Source organism: Podarcis filfolensis (assembly GCF_964270895.1).
Source record: "Podarcis filfolensis genome assembly, chromosome: 11".
NCBI lineage: Eukaryota > Metazoa > Chordata > Lepidosauria > Squamata > Lacertidae > Podarcis > Podarcis filfolensis.
The window spans coordinates 3,317,014-3,338,084 of record NC_139613.1 but is presented as its reverse complement, the minus strand read 5'-3'; the positions used below and the strand labels follow the sequence as shown (position 1 = coordinate 3,338,084).

At 48.0% G+C, this 21,071-nt stretch overlaps 1 protein-coding gene across 2 annotated transcripts in view; it reads left to right on the top strand.

The window, feature by feature from the left end:
- Window positions 1-20,769, top strand: part of UBE2R2 (ubiquitin conjugating enzyme E2 R2) — a 56,266-nt gene extending 35,497 nt beyond the window's left edge. The window contains exons 2-6 of one of the 2 annotated variants that reach the window (XR_014539563.1): window positions 8,263-8,349; window positions 10,067-10,164; window positions 11,207-11,341; window positions 13,105-17,508; window positions 19,223-20,769. Coding sequence is in view for 1 of the 2 variants with exons in the window: in XM_083575919.1 (XP_083432045.1) it covers window positions 8,263-8,349; window positions 10,067-10,164; window positions 11,207-11,341; window positions 13,105-13,327 (543 nt within the window). In the remaining variant the exon portion in view is untranslated. Of the gene's footprint in view, window positions 1-8,262; window positions 8,350-10,066; window positions 10,165-11,206; window positions 11,342-13,104 lie in introns of both variants that reach the window. The other variant, XM_083575919.1, reaches the window with a different exon arrangement.
- The last annotated feature ends 302 nt before the right edge of the window (window positions 20,770-21,071 follow it).

Sequence of the window (21,071 nt, the reverse complement as noted above, 5' to 3'; positions counted from 1 at the left end):
AGGGGCGCGAAGGAGAACTAAAGGCCAAATCTTCTGCTACCGTTTGTTCATAGATTCTATACTTCGTAGTATAGAATATGTCCGTATTCATGTGTAGTGATGGTGCCTCTGCCAGCCGAGTGGGAGCTAATGTGGGTGTTGGTTTCAGGTTGCTTTGGTCTGTGCCAAGCAAACCATGCCTGAATTGTTAGTTCATTCCTCTTTTTACATGTTTATGCCTTTGAGTAACACGTGGATGGAGCCTGATAAACTGTATAGCACTTGGCACGTTCTCCTTTGTTGGAACTGCCCTGTGAGGCTAGTCCTTATTCCCACATTACAAATTGGGAGTGGCAGAAACAGAGGCGCATCTTGGCTCAGGACTCCCCAGGGGCGCCGACATTTGGGAGTGGAACGTGTCTTTCCTAGATGCAGGTAAACACTGGATCATCCTGATCACAAATATTTGGCGTGCTTCAGTTCTTATATAACGAATTGTGAAAGAAATATACATGCCTCTGCAGACTATATCCCTGGTGCAAAAAATACAACAAAAGGGGTGTTTCAGTCCATTCTTCAGAGTAATTCTTGGTTTGCATAATGGTAGCTGGTGTTGTGTGGTGTGGAATGCAGCCCATCGTGCTAATCGCTGCAAGGTGTGTGGTCTTGTGCTCTGCCTGCTCCTTTAAGAAGCCCAAGGCAGGAGGTGGTGCCTCTTACCAAGTGATACCAGTCACTCAACAGTGTCCTTATTGCCTCCTCTAGTCTACAATTGGGACATGGGTGGCACTGTGGGTTAAACCACAGAGCCTAGGGCTTGCCAATCAGAAGGTCAGTGGTTTGAATCCCCTCAACAGGGTGAGCTCCTGTTGCTCGGTCCCTGCTCCTGCCAACATAGCAGTTTGAAAGCATGTCAAGTGCAAGTAGATAAATAGGTACTGCTCCGGCGGGAAGGTAAATGGTGTTTCTGTGCGCTGCTCTGGTTCGCCAGAAGCAGCTTCATCATGCTGGCCACATGACCTGGAAGCTGTATGCCAGCTCCCTTGGCCAGTAAAGTGAGATGAGCGCCGCAATCCCAGAGCTGACCATGAGTGGAGCTAACGGTCAGGGGTCCCTTTACCTTTACCCTTTAGTTTACAATTGAATTGCTTTTCCATTCTCTCTCTTCCTGTTCAAAGTATATGTGGTGGTCCTCCATCAAAGTGGGCAGAGGTAGCGAGATGGGAGGGGGAGGGATGCAGATACTTCCTGTCTTATAAGCTCCATCAGTTGCGTTTCACACCTGTCCAAGCCCAACCTGCTTTAGCAAACCTGTGCACAGCATTAGACAGCAGAATATATTGGCAGTGTCTCCTAAAGCAGGGCTGGGGAAACTCCAAGCCCATGGGGCAAATACGGCCCCCGTACTTCTCTGTCTTGGCCCTTGGAACTCTCCGCAGACCACACCCCTCACCGTACCCTCCTTGAGTTCTTGTTTCTAGGCAGAATGTGTGCTTGTACGTGATAAACGTGTCTTGCTTGCCTGGATGGAGGGAGGTGTTTGTGTGTAGAAGCCTCTGGCTTTTATGTGCAGAGATTCACACCCACTCACTCCTGGCTCTGCCCCTGCCCACCACCTGGTGTGCAGCCCCTGGAAGGTTTCTCCTGATGAAATGTGGGCTGAGACAGGCTCCCCACGCTAAAAGATGCTCCTGAATCAGACGCGGAACTGCAGCTTCTTCCTAGAACTGTCCGGTTCTTCCTTCGCTTTCCTATCTTTCTCTGTTTTTTGGTGCACTTCTCTTGCTTTTTCCTCCTGAAAGTGTTGCTGCTGCTTCTCCGCCGAGTGTGGTGCAGCTCACCAGCCCACCCTAAGGCCCAGCTCGTAACCGGGGAAAATTGCAGCTGTTGTGCTACACGTCTGCTTCCTTCCCCTCCTCATTTTGTGGTGCTCAGGCCCTGCTGCAGGCGGACACTGGCAACCTGTGCTGACAAAGCAGCAGACAGCAAAACCTGCCTGGCAAGGGAAAGGATTGCTTCAGAACATGCAGCCTGCCCGTTGCCAAGGGAGGAGCTGTACTCTGCTTCATCACGTCTCTGCCATTTACAGAAAAGGAAAAAAAAAAACTGCTCCAGCACAAGCGGAGCCACAAGATTCTGCTTCTGGCTGCCAGAGTCTCAGCGCAAACACCACCTAGTGTGCAGAGATGGTGAATGATGAGCCAGCAGTGGCACTGGGCACGGTTCGTTTCAAGGCTGGCCATTGCCCCGTGACCCACTTTGCTGGCTTCTCATTGCAGCCTGGCGGCTGAATTGCAGCCGAGCTGTGATTTGTGCAGGACATTGCCTTTCCATGTTGATAAGGACGTTTAATTTTAAAATAACATCCTCAGCACTTGAGGGCAAGGAGGTAGGCTTGCTCCAGGCCAGCTTCCGGTTTCTGAGATTGCCTAACAGCTGAAATTCATCCTGTAAGCAGAGATCTGAGAGTGTTGAGGCAGACTTTGAAATAAAGACCTGGACTACCACCTGCTTCTCCAGTTTTAGGTATGGAAAGGAAGGGTAGAGTAGGTAGAATGAAAAGCAAATGGGGGTAGCCAATTGTGCAACGTGAGTTGGCCGCCCCTAAGTATCATCCCCTAGAATATGCTGGCTCCTTTATTTTTAATTTCCTAATGGATGCTTAATGAGGAAGTACTTTGAGCTTATAGGGACTCGGGTGGCGCTGTGGGTTAAACCACAGAGCCTAGGACTTGCCGATCAGAAGGTTGGCGGTTCGAATCCCCGCGACAGGGTGAGCTCCCGTTGCTCGGTCCCTGCTCCGTCCAACCTAGCAGTTCTAAAGCACGTCAAAGTGCAAGTAGATAAACAGGTTCCGCTCCGGCAGGAAGGTAAACGGCGTTTCTGTGCGCTGCTCTGGTTCGCCAGAAGCGGCTTCATCATGCTGGCCACATGACCCGGAAGCTGTACACTGGCTCCCTCGGCCAGTAAAGCGAGATGAGCGCCGCAACCCCAGAGTCGGCCACGACTGGACCTAATGGTCATGGGTCCCTTTACCTTTACTTTGAGCTTGGTTTGGGAAGAGATAGTGTTAAGAAGAATTTTAAACAGTGTCCACATTGGGCCGTGAAATGCTAGGGTACTTGTGCCCCTGGATCTTGGCTGAGAACTAGTTCAGATTTCCCCATCATTCACACCTCCCCTTCAGTGGAGACCACAACTGGGGCGGCAGCAGGCTGTTATCAAAGCCTGATGCAAACATCTTGCTCCAGAGGCTTTAGCAGTTATGTGGAGGGCTGAAGGGAACATACAGATTGCCTTTCCAGCATCTGGCATGGCTCAGCTTTGCAGCCATTGCAAAAGGAGAATGCTTGGAGTTGTCTAGGTTGGCATGTAGATATTTTCTACCTTTTCTTTCTCTTTTGCCAACTGTTTTAGTGTGTCCTGTTCACAACTTGAGGCTAATTGAACCTCTTTTTTATTATTTTGCTGACTCGGGAGACTGACAAAGAGTGAGAGCTCCAGAGCTTCATCAGCTGCCTGGCTGCCTCAAATGCACTGCCTGGGTGTGCCACAAGAGGTGTGTGCATCCAGAAATGTCAGGTGTAAATGGCAGAAGACCTGATGAGTGTCCCTCCTATGGGTTAACTGCATTTGTAGGCATTATTTGTTTTGGGGTAAAAACTGGCACCATCAGGCTGCACCGGAATCTGTTCTTCACCCATCCCCATAAATGTCTGCCTGGAGAAGAGTTATCCTCTTTTTCTTCCTCCATGGAAAATGGGCTCACAATCCTGCACTGATTGTTACCTTAAGGTGGAAAAGAGGAGGAATTATTTCATGGGAAGAAATTCCTGTGCATCTCCTGGAACCAGAATAGAAACCTCCAGCTCTGAGCTGTTGCCATGGAAACAATCTGGGAATGTCCTCCCACCCTCCTTTATTATTAATGGGGAATCTTCCCTGGTAAATGAAAGGAAACTCTCAAATTCAGATGCTTGTCAAAGCCACGATGTCCTCAGCCAGCAGGGTCCAGCTGCTGCTGCTGCTGCTGCAAGTTCAGAGGGAATCCCAGGGCTTATGCAATTGATGTCACGTTCCCAAGGCACTGCTGTGCTCAGCGCTGGAAAAGCCTATCCAGAGGGAGGAGGGGGTCTCCACCACAATACCATCGCCTGGCCCCACACTGCCCTTTTTGCAAGTGGAAACATAGGGTGCTTGTGCATTCCAGAAAGCTGTTTTCGTTTAGTTGTGTCCAACTCTTCGTGACCCCATGGACCAGAGCACGCCAGGCACTCCTGTCTTCCACTGCCTCCCGCAGTTTGGTCAAACTCATGCTGGTAGCTTCGAGAACACTGTCCAACCATCTTGTCCTCTGTTGTCCCCTTCTCCTTGTGCCCTCCATCTTTCCCAACATCAGGGTTTTTTTAGAGTCTGCTAAAGAGTGCAACACATTCCCTAAGTGTGTATTAAGCACTACCACACTGCTGAATAAGAGTCGCCTATCAAACAGACTTCAACATACAGCTCCTGTATTTTATGGGCATTATGGTAGCTCTCTTATGAGCACCATAAATGTTTTGTCAACCACATGGATTCGCTTTGGAATTGGTACTTTAAATTTTGGTGGTGAGGGTGCTGTTTATCATTAAAAATAAAAAATGGTACATTGATTGTAAAAATCGTATTTGATATGGTTTGAATATACTTCTGTGCGTTCCTTTTCTGTAATGTACTCATTTCTGATCTTCCCAGCCACCCACACCCAATCTTCTAAATTGATGTTTTGTGTGTGTGTGTGTGTGTGTGTGTGTGTGTGTGTGGTTGTGATTATGTAACATTTCTGAATGTGAGGTCATGTGGGTGTCTTCTGAGATGAAAGAAACGGCTCTTTGCTCAATTTCTAACCGGCTTGAGAGACCGCAAATGTGAAAGTGACTATTGGCTGCTGCCATGCCTTCTAGGAACCTGAGGGTTCCCCCCAGCAAAGATACAGCAGCCCCGCCGCTTGCTCCGGAGCTCTGCCAGAACGTTGATGTGCAGGCATGTTCCTGCCAGGCTGGTGTGACCATTAGCAGCACCCCTGGGTGCCCCGGGGAGAGCTAGGGATGCCCTAGACAGCGAAGTGGACAAAGAATCCCTTGCTTGCATAAAGAGCTGCTTGATCAGGACTCTTCTCAAAATAGCCTTCAGCTGTACACTGCCTGCTGACTTCACCCATCGATTACATCACCCTGCTGTTGCTCTTTTACTCACAAGTCGCTCTGAACCGCCTCCGCTGAAAAACATGTTGGTGGTTCTATTATTATCACCATCATCGATTTATTAATTGCATTCTAAGCATCCGTCTCAAGGCAAATGGCACATGAGATAATTAGAAACAGTTTAAAACACAAAAGCATGGCATGCGTTTAAAATGAGACTAGCTTCTGTGGTGAGTTTTTGTCACCTGCAAACCAGCCCTTGGAGAGTGCTGTCCGAGGGAGTGACTCTGCTTCTGTGGCTCTTCAGAGGGGGCCACAGATGTACCATTGCTGGCTGGTGTTCTGTTTACATCTCTTATAACCCCCAGTTTAAAACAGCTGTGCTGGCTGTCAGTTCATTTCCAGGCCCAAGTAAAGGTGCTCATGTTTGTGTTGAGAGCCGTAAACAGCTTAGGCCCCAAATACCTGAAAAAGCACCTCCTTCCCCAGAGAAGCGGCTCCAGAGAAGCGGACACGGAGCAATGGATCCAAACTATAAGAAAGAAGATTCCACCTAAACATTAGGAAGAACTTCCTGACAGTAAGAGCTGTTGGACAGTGGAATTTGCTGCCAAGGAATGTGGTGGAGTCTCCTTCTTTGGAGGTCTTTAAGCAGAGGCTTGACAACCATATGTCAGGAGTGCTCTGATGGTGTTTCCTGCTTGGCAGGGGGTTGGACTCGATGGCCCTTGTGGTCTCTTCCAACTCTATGATTCTATGATTCCCTACAGACCCTCTCAGGTGCTGAGATCAGCAGAGAGGGCCCCTCTTGGGAGTTCCTCTGCCCTCAGAGGCTCAGGGAGGTGGCAGCCCAGGAGAAGACATTGCTCTGCGGTGGCCCCTAAGCTGGGGAGCTCCCTCCCTACGAGGTGCACCTGCCACCTTCATTGTATAGCTTCCGGTGAAGCACCTCCTTACCCTTGCTCTTGACCCTTGAGGTCTGAGTTTTTAGGATCCATCTTACTTTTGTGATTGTGAGTTGTTTCAAACTGTTCTTAATATCATGTGTTAATGTTGTGCCCACCTTGGTAGCTTTGGGTGAATCACCGCCATCATCACAATCACCCATCCTATTGCCCCATTTTCTGGTTCAATAAAAGGAGGTCACCTGTTGGGGGCCTGGATGAGTTGGCTACTGATGCTGGTCATTGTGGACAGTATGGTGCTGGAGGGGTTGGTGGCCTGTCTCTGCATGAGGCATTGCCTCCCTCCCTGTGTTCAACTGTCCTTTTAAGAAAGTGACCACCTGCTTGTTTTCAAATGCATCGGGCTGAAATGTTCAGCGTTCACTCCAAAATCACAATCTGCTGCTTTTGGGGTTGGAAACTCCTTCAGCTATAAATATCAAAGCCATGTTCACGTATGTTATTTCTAAACACACACACATCTTTTGTTTTTTAATCTTAATGCAGTCGCCTAGTTGCTGCTACCGCTTCCTGAGCCAGGCCTGCTGGAGGGTTTTCCTTGCCTGCTAGAGCCGCTGGTGTGTTCCTAGGAGACGTGAGAGTTCTCCCGTCAGGCAAACCTACTTCAGGCAAAAGCCAAGGGGAATCCTGTTCTCAGAGAATTGGCCATGCTGCTGTTGCGCTAACCCTTTAAAACATTTCTGTAGTGGCCTTTTCTGGTGAATTCTGTCCACCTTGTCATTTGCCTTTTTTCATAGTTGTGCATTTAAAAAGCTGTGCATGGGAGGTGCATTAACTCAGCTGGGGGCAGCAGCTGAATGAGAAGTCTGTGTTAGCACATAGACCTTCCAGAAGTCATTAATGACCTGGAGCTGGCAGAGGGCCTTCTCGGTAGTGGCACCTGCTCTGTGGAACGCCCTCCCAGCAGATGTCAAGGCAATAAACAACTATTTTACTTTTAAAAGACAACTGAAGGTGGCCCTGTTTAGGGAAGTTTTTAATGTCTGACGCTGTATTGTTTTTAATATTCACTTGGAAGCTGCCCAGAGTGGCTGGGGAAACCCAGCCAGATGAGTGGGGTATAAATAATAAATTATTATTATTATTAGAGGAAGGTCAGAACTGGAGTTGGTCTCACTAGATTTGGTTATGCCACGTGGTGCCACTTTGAAACACCAGCTGTTGCGTATAAAGGTGTTGCTTGAAGCTGCACTAAACTTCTAGGTTCACAGATTACCAGTCCTGTACTTTGAATGTCTCCAAAACTATCTACATTGGGCCACAGTAGTTTTCTAATATTATAATGCTTTTAAAAGTTATGAAATGTCGTTTGCTATATCCCGGGACTCACATAAAGCTTAGTTTCCCTGGTCTTGTCCAGAAATTTATTATTTCTCATGTATTACATTGTTATGTTCTGCCTTTCCTCCAAGACACTTGAGATGGCACACAAGGCTATATATACCCCATTTCCTCCTTGAACAATCACTACCATTTATTCTAACCTAAGGCCAACCTGTGAACTTTGTGGCTGAGCTTTGTACCCAGGTTTCCACAGTCCAAGTCTGCCAATGTTTTTTTAGGGTGTTGTGTATGACTTCTAAAATCTTCTGTTGGGATACAGTTTCCCTTCTTCTTGAGGCTCCGTTATCTAATAACTGGAGGTTTCCCACATTTTTCATGGATGCAGTAATAGTGGACTTTGGTAGGGCTTGGACTAGACAAGCTGTTCCTTTTTCGACATTCAAGTTCAAGTTTTTAGTCCATGCATTTACAACTTATTCCAGCTCTTCACCCCTTGAGCTTTGCATCCTTCCCCTTTCCCCCTCTTCCTGTGATTCTTACTTTTTAATTCCAACTCTGCCAAATATTTCCGTAGCCACTACTCCTGCGCCTTCTCTTGCTTGCAAACTGCTTGTGGTTGTCACTTCATTCTTACCATAAAGCTCCCCCTTCCAACATGGTCAGCTGCCTTCTCTCTCGCTGCCCCCCATCCCCAGGTGAGGTCCTCACTCCCACGGCACTTGGTCTGTCCAGCTCCAAACTCAGCGTCACCAAATGTGGAGGTAGTGGAACAGCATGGGTGTGAATTTTTTTGCTGCTGCTCTGCTGAGCTTAACAAGTGTTTAAATTTGGGGTTTTGTTCTCTGTTCCAGGCGCATATTAAATTTCCTATGGACTACCCATATTCACCACCTACCTTCAGATTCCTGACCAAAATGTGGCATCCCAACATTTATGAGGTAAGTGTCTTTCATGGTGTCAGAATTTCAACCGCTGTGGTCTCCTTCCTTACCAGGGCATCGAAACCTCCCTTTTCTCTTCCTTTCTCTTTCTCTCCGTCACTGTCTTCTCTCCCGCCCTCCCCATATTTAATCCTTCTTCACCGCCATGAAGATAAATGGGACTATCTGGAGCACTTGAAGCGAGAAAGAGACTGAAATCCAAGCGGTAGCCTTGCCTGGTGCTTTTCTCCTCGACGACACACTTGGCTGAAACTCTTGCTCCTGCTGCAACAGCTTCCTCTTCTCTCTCCTGCAAAAACAGGATTAGGGGTTGGCTGTTTCTTTGTTTCCATCCATTCTGCTGTCCTGGGCTTCTTAACTTGCGTGCTCTCTGATGGGTTGGCCCGTCAGAAGGACCTGCATTGGATGTACCTTAAAGACCAACTAAGTTAGTTCTTGGTATGAGCTTTCGTGTGCATGCACACTTCTTCAGATACCTGTATCTTCAGGTATCTGACGAAGTGTGCATGCACACGAAAGCTCATACCAAGAACTAACTTAGTTGGTCTTTAAGGTGCTACTGGAAGGGAAAAAAAAATATTTTTTTGTTGTTTTGACTATGGCAGACCAACACGGCTACCTATCTGTAACTGCATTGGATGTGTGAACTTAGCCTTAAGGTCAGAGAGGCCAAACACTCTCCACTTGTGGACTTGCATGTTTAACCTTGTCTCTGGCCTCTTTAAGGAGGGCAAGCGCCCAGCTGTTCTGCATCTCCCCAACAAGTCTCGTATTTCTTGCTTCCATTCCCGCTAGCGGGGGATATAGCAGAGCACCAGAGCCTCTGAGCTTTGCTCTTTTAAAGGGGTGTTCATCTGCAGAGCCAGAATGTCAGAATTAAACTCTTCTTTAATGTAAGGTTTGCCAGCTGGCCTCTAGTATCTCTCTCACCCCCTTTTACTGGAGCAAAAGGGTTTTTTTTCTGTTTAGGCAGGAAACTCCTAAATCAGGAAGTGCCAGTGGCAACTTTATTCCCTTTTTTCGGAGAGCTCTGGCTCCCCCTTCTGGAACACTGTGGTTTTGGAACACTGCTTAAAGAAATAAATGTATGTCTTGCAAAGGGTTGTAGGAAGTACTTTGAGGGGAGTTGCTTAAGCAGTGGTTAATATTTTGTATTCTTAAGGTTGGAAGTGTATATTTTCTTGGTGGCTAAGATTTGAAAGTGCACCTTTTCCTCTAGTGAAAAAGGTTCAGTTCAGGACATAACCAGATAAGTAGAGGTGTGTATGTGTGGTCGTGGGGTTTCTGTATTATTGTGGGCCACTCTTTATTAGGGCTGGGCGATATCTGCTTTTCAGCATTGTGATACATCACCAGCTAAAGGATGGAGCACTGGCTTCATGGTTTTCCTGCATCACGATTTCTGCAAGCTCCTGTGATTCGCTGTCCCCTGCAGGAGGCAGGGGAGAGTTGAGCCGGCAGAATTAATGGGCTGCAGAAATTGAGAGAAGCAATGGCTGGCTTCACGGTTTCCCCCTCATTGTGGTTTTTGCATAGCATACACACATACGCATCGTGATTCGCGAGATATTGCCAGGTCAAAAATATGCAACCAATATCACAATATGGACTGGACTGTATCGATATATTGCTCAGCCCTGCTCTGTATACTCTGCAGAAGGTGTTTTGTCCGTTGCATCAGCTGACCTCCTGTGTGTGTATTCTCTTTTGGTAGAATGGAGATGTATGTATTTCAATCCTTCACCCACCTGTAGATGACCCTCAAAGTGGAGAGCTGCCATCTGAAAGGTGGAACCCAACCCAGAATGTCAGGTAAGGCCCTTCAGAGAGAGGATTCTGTACCAATGCACAACTCAGTTCTGGAGCTGGGGGTCCTCCTTCTCTAGTGACATTACGTTTTCCAACCTGCAAATAAGAAGTGTTGGGTACCACCAGATAACCTCTTATGGATTGTCCACGTGATGCTCCCCAGATGTTCTGGACCCCGACTCTCATCCTGCCTGCCTGCCTGTTGGCTGTGCTGGCTGAGGACTGATGGGAGCTGTAGTCTAGCAGCAGCTGTGGGTGGGGGCACCATGTTGGCCTTGCTTCTTCAAACCCTGAACCCCAGATCTGCAGCAGATACTTGGGTTCCATCTTTTTTATTATTCATTCATTTATTTGTTATCTTTTAAGCATGAGCTGTGGTCACACACAAGTCCAGAAGCTCATGGGGGGTTTAGTGTGGCAGTGGTGGCTGTTATTATTTATTGTGAGGCTCACGAGAGAGTTGACAGGGCCATTGTACCAGCAGAATAGTAAAGTAAAGCATCGGGTCTGAGGAACCAGGCATCTGTGTCCTGGGTGCAGAGATTTTCAGTACCTCATTGCTGTGTAAGAACTCCTGCCAGCACCCCACAAAGAAGTTCAGCTGTAGTCTCCATGGAAGATTTCTTTGCCTGTCCTGAACGTGCAAAAATAGTGGTCGGGGTTAAGGCTGCAAGCTTCAAATTGGGGATGAGCCCCCAAGATGTTGTGAGATGCCCATCAATCTCAAGGCAAAGTGACCAGGTGGCCAGAGGTGATGGGGATTGCAGCCCAACAATACCTAAAGGGTTCCAGGTTGCCCATCCTTACTTTAAATGGCAGGCTAGAATCCACTTGATCCCTGCCAGTGAGAAATTCCCCTCCAATGTGGTTGCTCTGTGACAAAACCTGTTCAGAATCACAACCTGCTGTTCATCCTTGCAGGTGCAGACTTGCCCAATGCTGTGGCCCTGATTCTTTCTTTCTTTCTTTCTTTCTTCTTCCCCTTCGTCTTCGTCCTCTTCTTCTTCTTCTTCCTTCTCCTCCTCCTCCTCATGCTTTTTCCCAGGACTATCCTACTGAGCGTCATCTCTTTGCTTAATGAGCCCAACACCTTCTCTCCGGCGAACGTCGATGCTTCGGTCATGTTCAGGAAATGGAGGGACAGCAAAGGCAAAGACAAAGAATATGCTGAGATCATTCGGTAAGCCAAGCAGAAGCCGGCTCTCACTCCAGGTGGGTGGGATATCCCAGTGTGGGCAGTCGGCTCTCCTTTCTGGAGCCAAATCTTAAGGAATGTGTGAGAAGAGCAAAGCCCCCTCCTGGTCCAGACCATTAGCCTCAGCAATATTTTAGAAGCCTTTCCCACCTCTGCTGTGTGGGAGCATGAACTGGAAGATCTTGGCCTCTGCCCTGGTCCCTCTCCCAGCAGCCTGGCCTGGGAGCCAGATTTTCATTTAGGTTGTTTGTGGCCTCATATGCCCTCGCCTGTCCTCTCCCTCTCTTACAGGTGCGCCCCTCCTCCTTCCACCTGGCCTTTCCGTGTGACACCTCTGCCTTTTCGCTTGCAATTTCCCCTCCTTGCTGGACATGGAACTCCCAGAGAGTTGCAGTGCACCTAAACCTAAAAGGGGAAGCTGTTCCTCTTCTTTGTCTCTCCATCTCTGGCCGATACGTCCAGGCAAGCCGGTGGGACTGTGCTGGCACCAGGCAAATGGACAAGAGCATTAACATGCTTTCTGTGAACAGATTCAGAGACCTCTTAAATCTCACCACCATCAGACCAAAACAATTCCCTAAGGAAAAACAAAGATATCGGAGCAGTGGGTGGAGATCCTGTGTGCCTCCAGCTTTTGCTGGTCCCCAATCTGTGGTCCAGGATGATGGCAGTTGTACTCCAGCAACAGCTGGGGGGGACAGGACACAGATCCCTTAGCCCTGCTGTAGAAGCTTCCTTACACAGGCAGAGTTTGGAGGCAGTAGCCAGGGATCCTGTGACCATACCACCAAAGCCTGACCTGCTGTGCCCCAGAACCATTGTCAGACTCAGTGGCCATTGCTTTTCCCTGTACACCGACCTTGGGGTTCAAGAGTCGGCCAGCCATAGAAGGGAGAGGGTGGGGGCAGGAGAACAGAGGAGAGGGGCTGTCAGGTATGTCTGGTGCTCTCAAAATGTGGCACAGATTTGCACAGGTTCTTCACACAGCACATAGTTATGGAGGTAGTGATGGCCACCAAATTGGATGGCTAATAATAATAATAATAATAATAATAATTAATAATAATTTATTATTTATACCCCGCCCATCTGGCTGAGTTTCCCCAGCCACTCTGGGTGGCTTCCAATCGAGTGTTAAAAACAATACAGCATTAAATATTAAAAACATCCCTACACAGGGCTGCCTTCGGATGTCTTCTAAAAGTCGGTTAGTTGTTTATTTCCTTCACATCTGAAGGGAGGGTGTTCCACAGGGCGGGTGCCACTACCGAGAAGGCCCTCTGCCTGGTTCCCTGTAACCTCACTTCTCACAGTGAGGGAACCACCAGAAGGCCCTCGGCACTGGACCTCAGTGTCCAGGCTGAACAATGTCTATTGATGGCTACTAGCCACAATGGCTATACTGCAGTAGGAGGCAGAGTAATGCTTCTGAACACCAGTTGCTGTAAATCACAGAAGAGGAGAGGGCTGCTTTGGTGCTCGAATCCTGCTTGCTGGCTTCCCATTGGCATCTGGTTGGCCCACTGTGAAAACAGAGGCTGGATTAGATGGGCCATTGGCTCTGCTTAAATTCTTACCTTCTGCCCTGCAGCCAGGGGAAGGGGCTCCTGGTTCTGCCCAGGGCCAACTGGGTGGATGTGCAAAATTGGGTGCACACAGCGAAGGCCTGTTGAAGACAAGGTTGCCTGCCATGGCCGCCTGGTGGGCAGTCCTAACCGTGTGGCACCTTCCTTTCTCCCGCCTCCCAGGAAACAAGTCCAGGCCACCAAGGCGGAAGCGGAAAAGGACGGGGTGAAGGTTCCTACCACGCTGGCGGAATATTGCATCAAAACTAAAGTGCCTTCCAGTGACAACAGCTCAGATTTGCTTTATGACGACTTGTACGACGATGACATTGACGACGAGGATGAGGAAGAGGAGGAGGACGCCGATTGTTACGACGACGATGATTCTGGCAACGAGGAGTCGTGACCTGCTCCCTCCGGCCCCGGCCCCCGCCCCGCCTGCTGTGCCAGAGGGGGCGAGGAGCAGCGGTAACCTAGTGACAGTTCAGCAAAAAAAATACATATATACATGGGGGGGGGGATACCAACCAAGCCCGCGCCTCCTGCTTTCTCCTGTTGTATGGATCTCGGTCTTTCCCGCCAGCCCTTCCTGTTCTGTTTGGAAGGAAGGCCCTCTGCAGAACGTCACCATTCTTGCATTCTTCCCCGCCCCCCGTCACTTGTGTTCTGGGTTTTTGTTTTTCTCTCTCTCGAGGAAAGGAAGAAAGCGATGCTCTTTCCGCACACACCCCCTTCTCACTCTCCCCGCCGCCTTTTCCAGGAGCATTCACAGCCTGACTCAAAACAGGTTTGCTCTGTCTTTAGGATCTTGAATTAAACAGTCTTTGATCAAGATGTTTAATGTATTTAACGCCGGAGACTGTGGGGGGCTGCTCCCCACGAGCTGCATTTAAACAGGGACAAGTAGAAATGCAACTCTGCTGCAGAGCACTTCCCGAGGTTTCGCTGCTGCTCCGTTGACGATGACCGCGTGCGCACTTGTTTAGCCTTGTGGTGGTGGTTCTTCTCTCCCCCCCCCTCCCTAAGGTGTTGGGCAGAGAGCCTAAGCTCCAGTGTACTGAGCTTGACAAGATTTGGTGCTGAAAGGTCCAGTATTCCATTTCAGTTCTGCTAAGTGCGTGTGGGGACGGGGACGGACGGGTGGTTGGGGGGAAGGATCTGCTCCCCCTCCCCACCCAGAGATTTGGGGTGGGGAGAGGGTGGTGGTTGTCTTGTGATATGAACCTTCCAATAAACACTTCAAAACTCTCTATTCTTGTCCCACTGAGCCCTTTTAGTTGCTGGTCTTCCGTAGGGGATAAACGCTGGCAGCCGTTCCTGTGGCCCTTCTGAATGCAGAGCCCCAGCAGCCTCTTAGTTCTGGGCAAAGGTAGTTGAAACGCTGTGGCCTGCCACTTTCCTGCAGGGGCCCCAGCCCTGGCAAGCGCTCTCTGAGCCCCAGCTGGGGCAAGACGCCGAAGGATCCATGGGTGAAGGTGGCATTCACAACGCCATGAAGGCAGATGGGTGCCTGTCATGCTGTCTAGGGGAGAGCGTTCTTGCCAGGTGATGGGGGGCTGGGCCTTGGCAGGGACAGTCCTTGGGTCTGGGGGGGGGCGGATTCCCTGAGGGGTTCCAGGCTCCCAGATCAGACTCTCAAAGGCAGGTTCTAATTGCTCAACCTTGGTTGTCTTAAAAGATACCAGAGGCCGTAGACACACCTTGTCTTAAATGTCTGGATGAGCCAGTATGAGTTAGACACATGCAAACATTCCCTTTGCTGCATGATGGCATTCGGAGCGGAGAGATGATGTTGCTATGGAGAACTGTGTCAGCCTCGCATTCTGCCTTCGATGCTTGTCCTGAAATGCGGCCACCATCCTGGGATGCACAGTTGTGCACAGTTCAGACAACAACAGTGTTCCAGTGGAGAAAGTTAGCTGCTCACAGCCTTGGGGGTTAATGAGGGCTTCATGACCACTTCCTGCAACAGTGGTGGGTTCAGTAGACAAGGATTGGCTGTATGGTAGCTTCTGTGGTGCTCCTGTGACATATTTCTGCTAGGCCTTGAATTTACCGAGGAAAGGGAAGCTCTGTGATGAGAGACGACCGCAAGAAGAGAGGTGGAAACCAAGTGGTCCCCCCATCATGGCCGTTTCCTCTGCCCCCATTCCAGCTCAGCTTGCCTCTTGAATGTTGGGATCCCTGCTGTGAATGTTCTGGTTCTACAGGAAAGGGAGCAAGCCAGTTCCATCTGAGGTGGTCTGATGAGTTACCCCAGGTATTCACCATGACCCCACTGCTGGGACTTTAGGGGGGTGATCCTGCTTTATAGCTCGCCATTCTGGGAGGCCTTGTGGACTGAATAGTGCCCCACATGCACCTCTCGTGGTGGCCCAGCACCCAGCAGATAACTTGTTGGTTCCTCTGCACGGGCAGCTCATCTTTCAGTCTCCTGCTGCCTGGGGCGAGGATCTGTGCTTTTTCTAACTCCGTTGCAGCTGTGATCGGAGGGTGGCCGACTGCGTTAGCTGTTGGTGCTGCTGTGGAGTTCATATGTGGGGACTTGAGCGAAGCCAGAGAGATGGGAGAGGACATGATGTTGGGCACAGTTGGCGTGTAAGCAGAGGAACTGAAATGCATAGCCCTTCCAACTAGCCATTAAGACAATCCGGAGTGTGTTTGTGTGTATGCTTTGGAGGACGTACGTGTGTGTGTGTGTGTGTGTGTGTGTGTGTGTGTGTGTGTGTAGATGGGCACTGCAAGTACAGCCACCAGTTCTCCCAACAGGGCAGCCAATGAAAGTTACCATTTTTTTTCCAAATTCAGGCTTGTGGGTGGCTCCTTGTCCTGAGTTGGGCGATGAGAGGAAGGAGTGGATTGTCGCTCTTGGCTCAACCTGAAATGAGGATACTGCGTCTTTCAGCTATTTCTCTCTTGTACTTTGACCGTTTTCACTGTATGCTCTCCAGTGACTTGTATTCTCAAGCTTGGTGGTGTGAGATGCGTTATTATACCTCTGTCCTCCCCTCGCCGTAACACTTTTTTTTGTGGGGTGGGGAGCACCTGTTTCTGGGAGTTTGTGCTCTCCTCTTTGCTTGGCCAGGCAGACTCTCCCCAACCCATCATGATGTCACTGCCTGCTGACTTGCTGGCTTCCTTGCTCTTGAGATCCAACCAACCCACCGAAATGCAACTATCAAGCTACTTAAAGAGATTGAGGACAAATGTTTACTGGAGCCAGCGGTCGGTCGCCTGGTTCTCTCCTACCCCACCCGTGTCTGCGTTTACATTTCCAACTCAGAAACCAATTCAGATGCAGTTCTTAAATCCTTCTGAAACCAGCAGGGAGCACTAGAATTCTATCTTGATATGTTCTTTTTTTCAGTGCTAAAATCCTGGATGTTTTTCTTCCTCCCTCTCCCTCTCGCCCACTTTGGTTGATGCAACTTACCAGACCAGATTTAACTAATGCATATTTTTCTTTTTGTGTTTTGTCTCCCTTTCCTTTGGTAATTTAGTTTTGTTTCTTTTTCTGCACATCTGTCTACTAATAAAATGTGAAATAAAGTACACCTCTATTGTTAGTTCCCTCTTCGAAAGCCACCTTTATTAGTTAACACAGGCTTACGTGTCTCACATGAGGCGAGACCTCCTGTAATCTCTCCCCCTGGCCCCCACTCCATTTGCTTCTCCAACTGCTTTGCAAAAGTGATCGCCTGGAAACAGCCAGAATGTGGCCTTCCCTGTGACAAAAGACGAGAGCCCTCTCTCTAGCGCCTCCTACTGTCATTACAGACGTGTCTCACTAGGAGTGGAGAGGTCCCTTCGGTGCATGTTCAGCCATGTGTTTTCCCTGCATGCCTTTCTAAAACACAAAATAAGGTGTGGTGTCTATGAAGCACTTCTCTGCTCATACTCGCACGGGGCTACACACAAGGAAGCTTCTCTCATTTAACCCCTTTTTTGCTCCCCCCCCCTGCCCACAGATGTTGCATTCTGAACCCACCTGGTGCAGCTGGGGGTTGCATGTTGATGGAGCGGGTACCAAGTGAGGTGGTAGCAGCAGTGTGTACTAGCTCATGCCATAATAGTACAGTACTCTTCAAATGTATTCTTTTTCCCCCTCTCCAAAGGTGGGTGTTGCCTTCATGAGAAAATGGGTAAGAGCTAACCCAGGAGCTTGCTCCATCCCTCCAGCTTGTGGCCTGCAGGGTAGCATCGGTTTCAGCAATCTGCAGAACAGCCAACACACAAATATAAGCCAGAATCCTCTCTGAACTCAAGAAGGCATTACCTGAGTGTTTCAGGGCCTTGCCCCTTAACTGATGTGGAAATCGAAACAATCAAACCACCTGCCATGTGCGCCATAACCACAACAGGAAAAATAGGCAAAGGGTAGGGGCTATTGGGAAACTTCTACTTAGGAAGCAATGTTTCAGTGCCATGAAGGTTACAGCAGAATATTAGGAGAAGTCACACCAGGATAGCTCATGCTTTCAATTTTTTTGCCATTTCAGAAGGAACAGTCTCTCCACTGACCCCCTATAGGAATTGTAATAAAAGAAAACTTTTTTTTTTTAAAGTAGACATCTTCATGTTCTTCAGGTATTTTTCTAAAATTAAATGAATAGATGTGGATGGCTTTTAAGTTTCTTCACTGGTCTTTTAAAGAAATCTTTGAGAATGGCCCATCTGTTAAGAGAACATGCTCATGCGGTTAGGTCCAGTATTATAACCCTCTACTTCCCTTAACCACAAAAATGGCAAGCTTTCAAGTAGATTCTATGGGCCTTTGGCTAAGAATCCTGCATCCTTACTGGCAGCTACTCCAAGATACTTGGAATAGAGCTTCCTTTTCCATAGAGACAACCTGGCCTGTTAATTGGTATAGTTGTATGGAAGCCTATAGTGGTGTCCAAACTTTTTCCAAAGAGGGCCAGATTTGATGGAAGTGAAGAGCCGTGGAGATTTTACCCCAGGAAATAAACTGCCACAGGGGCCAAATTAAACCAACCGGCGGGCCAGATTAGGTCCCCGAAATGGACTTTGGACTTGCCTGCTATAGGCTTCTGTTGCAAACCTCTCCTCTGCAGTAGATCCCATCTAGGGTTTTCCTGTGTGCATCCTGTTTATAGTCGTTAGCCTACCGGGGATAGCTCAATTGGCAGAGTGTGAGACTCAGGGTTGTGGGTTTTGAGTCCCACATGGGGCAAAAGATTCTTGCATTGCAGGGGGTTGGACTAGATGACCCTTGTGGCCCCTTCCAACTCTACCATTCTATGATATAATTTTGCTGCATGAATGATCCGTTTTATGCCTTTGCAACCTCAGTATTGGGCTAGTAATGCATGTGCCTTGCTTTTGGAAACGTGGTTTGTAGCCTAGGAGTCTGCAACACCTGCTGCTGTGATTACACCATTGCAGAGGGTTCTGGCTATGCTGCCTTTCTCTTGACCCAGGAGATAAAAGTTCTGATTTTGCCCAACAGTTGCTTTCTCTGTGACAGCAGAAAAAGAGATCCTAGGGCACTGATCCTACCTTTTCCTTTTATTCAGGTGCAAAGTGAAAGAAATGTGTTTTCTTAAAAGTACCACCTAAACTTGCCACTGAGGTATTATTGACCAATTATGTAGGGTAAACTGCATACATCTTAACATAGCACATTTAAATACTAATTTATTATGGCATAAGCTTGTGGAAGGCAGAACCTACATCATGAGATGGATTAAAGGGGTCTCGTGTGCTTTGATAAGAGCATCTCCAGGGTTAATACTGCTGTAAACCAAAATTATGGAATAAAATGCAGGTAAAAGAGGAACTTGGGAAAGTGATGGCTCGTAAGGTAAACGTCCTATGCAGGATAATTTTCCCACACAAGGCACCAGTAGGCTGCTATTTGAAATCCTTATTCTGGTTACATAAATTCAGGCGGATCTGCCCATAAATTATTACTTAAATTGAAAATGTGCCTAAATAGAAATTTGCTATCTTATGTTCCGAGAAAGGCAGAGATTGCATCTAGTACAGTATGGAAAAACTTCTTTTGTGTAACAGTGCTGTCCCTGACAAGTGCGTTTACAAAAACGAATGGCTGCAGTTTAGGGAATTAAAGATGGCATTAGTGGGTTAAAATTCTAAACAGAAGTTAGCTAAAACGGTTTCAGTAGATTTCAGTACTGAAGTGTGACCATTAGTGGATCCATGTACAGAAGGCAGGTCAGACAGCACACGTGTCAGAAAGAATGCGAAGGAAGCCCGATTTCTTTCCTCTTGAGAATAAATTGTACAAATAAAAGCTATGTAAATTTCCTCATTTTAGGATTGCAGATGTCTCCATTTACCAGCATGATTTTGCACCCAAGACTCTGCAAGGAGCAATAGCAGGAAAGGTGAAAACATAGGTAAGAGGGGGCCTTATGCTGGGGAAGAAGTGACAGGCCTAACCTACAATGAGTGAGGAACTGGTGACCCAGAGACTGGATGCAACCCCATGGGGCCTTCCCCTCATGTCATTTAGGTTTGATAGCAGCTTTCTATTGACCCCCACACCACCCCCCGTAGCATATGTTCAAGCCTAATTCCAGCAAGGGGGGTGGGTGTGTCACTGTTGAGCATCTGAAAGCACTTTGTAATGCATTTTGTAAAATAAAAGCTAGAGTTTGGTGCTTTAGTTCACAGCTGGTTAAGAACATAAGCTTTCTTAACATAAAACTTTCTTCTCTACTTGCTTCATACCTGCAAAACAGGAATAAAAGAAACCCTTTTTGGCAGGGTAAGGAACCTGCAGCCTGCTAGATGTTACTGAATTTCAGCACCCATCGTCCCCGACTGTTGAATCTGTCTTGACTGATGGGATCAGAAGCCCAACATCTGCAGGGCCACTGGTTCCACATGCCCAGTAGAGGGATGCATGCATTCTCCAGAACTGGATCCTTCCCGGAGGTGGAGGAATAGCTGGACTTCATCTCTAGTTAAAAGGACTGGGCAGCCAAGTAATGGGAAAGACCTCTGTGTGCAAGAGTAGACTGGTGGGCTGGATGGTTAATAGCCATACCTGCTATGAAGGAAGATACAGCAACCTAAAGGCAACAAGAGGGAACTTGGGTGTGATAAAAAATTAAGTGCATTTTAATGTTCCTTACCCTTCCTTGCTCAAAGGTTCCATAGTATTTTGATACCCAGACAGTGAAAGTAGAATAAACTCCCAATGTGCCCATTTTGAGCTACACTAGAGCCTTACTTGGTGGGTCCAGAGTTCAATTTGTTCCCTCTCCAGTCATTTAGGACTATAACTCTGATCTGGTGCCACACTGGCAACCCAGGATGAAAAACTGCTAAAGATTAAAACCACCAGGAGTCTTGTGGCACCTTGAAGACTTAACAGGATGCCAAGAGTGTCATGGTTCTCTCTTGCTCTTAAGAACTGCTAAGGGTAATGGTGGGAGGGGAAGACTTTTGACAACTGATTCTGCAAACACTACTGACACGCTCAGAACTTTTATTAGGTGGAGTTCAGGCCAATAAAAAATGAAATTTCTAAAACATTCACTTGTGTTGGTGTAGGACAGGAAGAATGAGGTGTCTTCCCACAAACACCCCTCTGATCTCCCTGCCCCCACTCCCAAAATTGAGGGGCAGGAGGAGACATCACTGGTTTCTTGTCAAGCCAGTTCAGGTTTGTGGCATGAAGCCAAAGGCCAAGTTACAAAACACAATTATTTCGCACCTTCTTATTTACAGAACAGCTACACTGCTGTGCCCAACTGGCAGACACAAAGTTCTGGGATGTGATGGAGAGTCCGTATGCGCTGGCTGCAAAAACGAACAGTGGCGGAGACAGCACTGTAGCTTTTGTGTTTTAAAAACTCAATAAAAAGGGGTGATGCTGCAACCTGCAATGGAACTTCTTGTGAATGTTAAATCCTTGCGCTGTCAGGAAGGGGAGGAGGGCGGCTCCTTGTAATCTTCAGAAAGCAAGATGTCAGGTACAAAGCTAGGAGGAGACAAAACCCAGCACCTGGTTCTTCCTGTGAGTCTGACGAACTCGCCTGAGCTAAGACCTGCTTTAGAATCAAGCCTCTGGTTCCAAAATGGAAAAAAGGAAAGAAAATGGCACACTGTGTCCTTTGAAAATGTAAAAAAATCGTCAGAAAAATACAAAAAGTTCA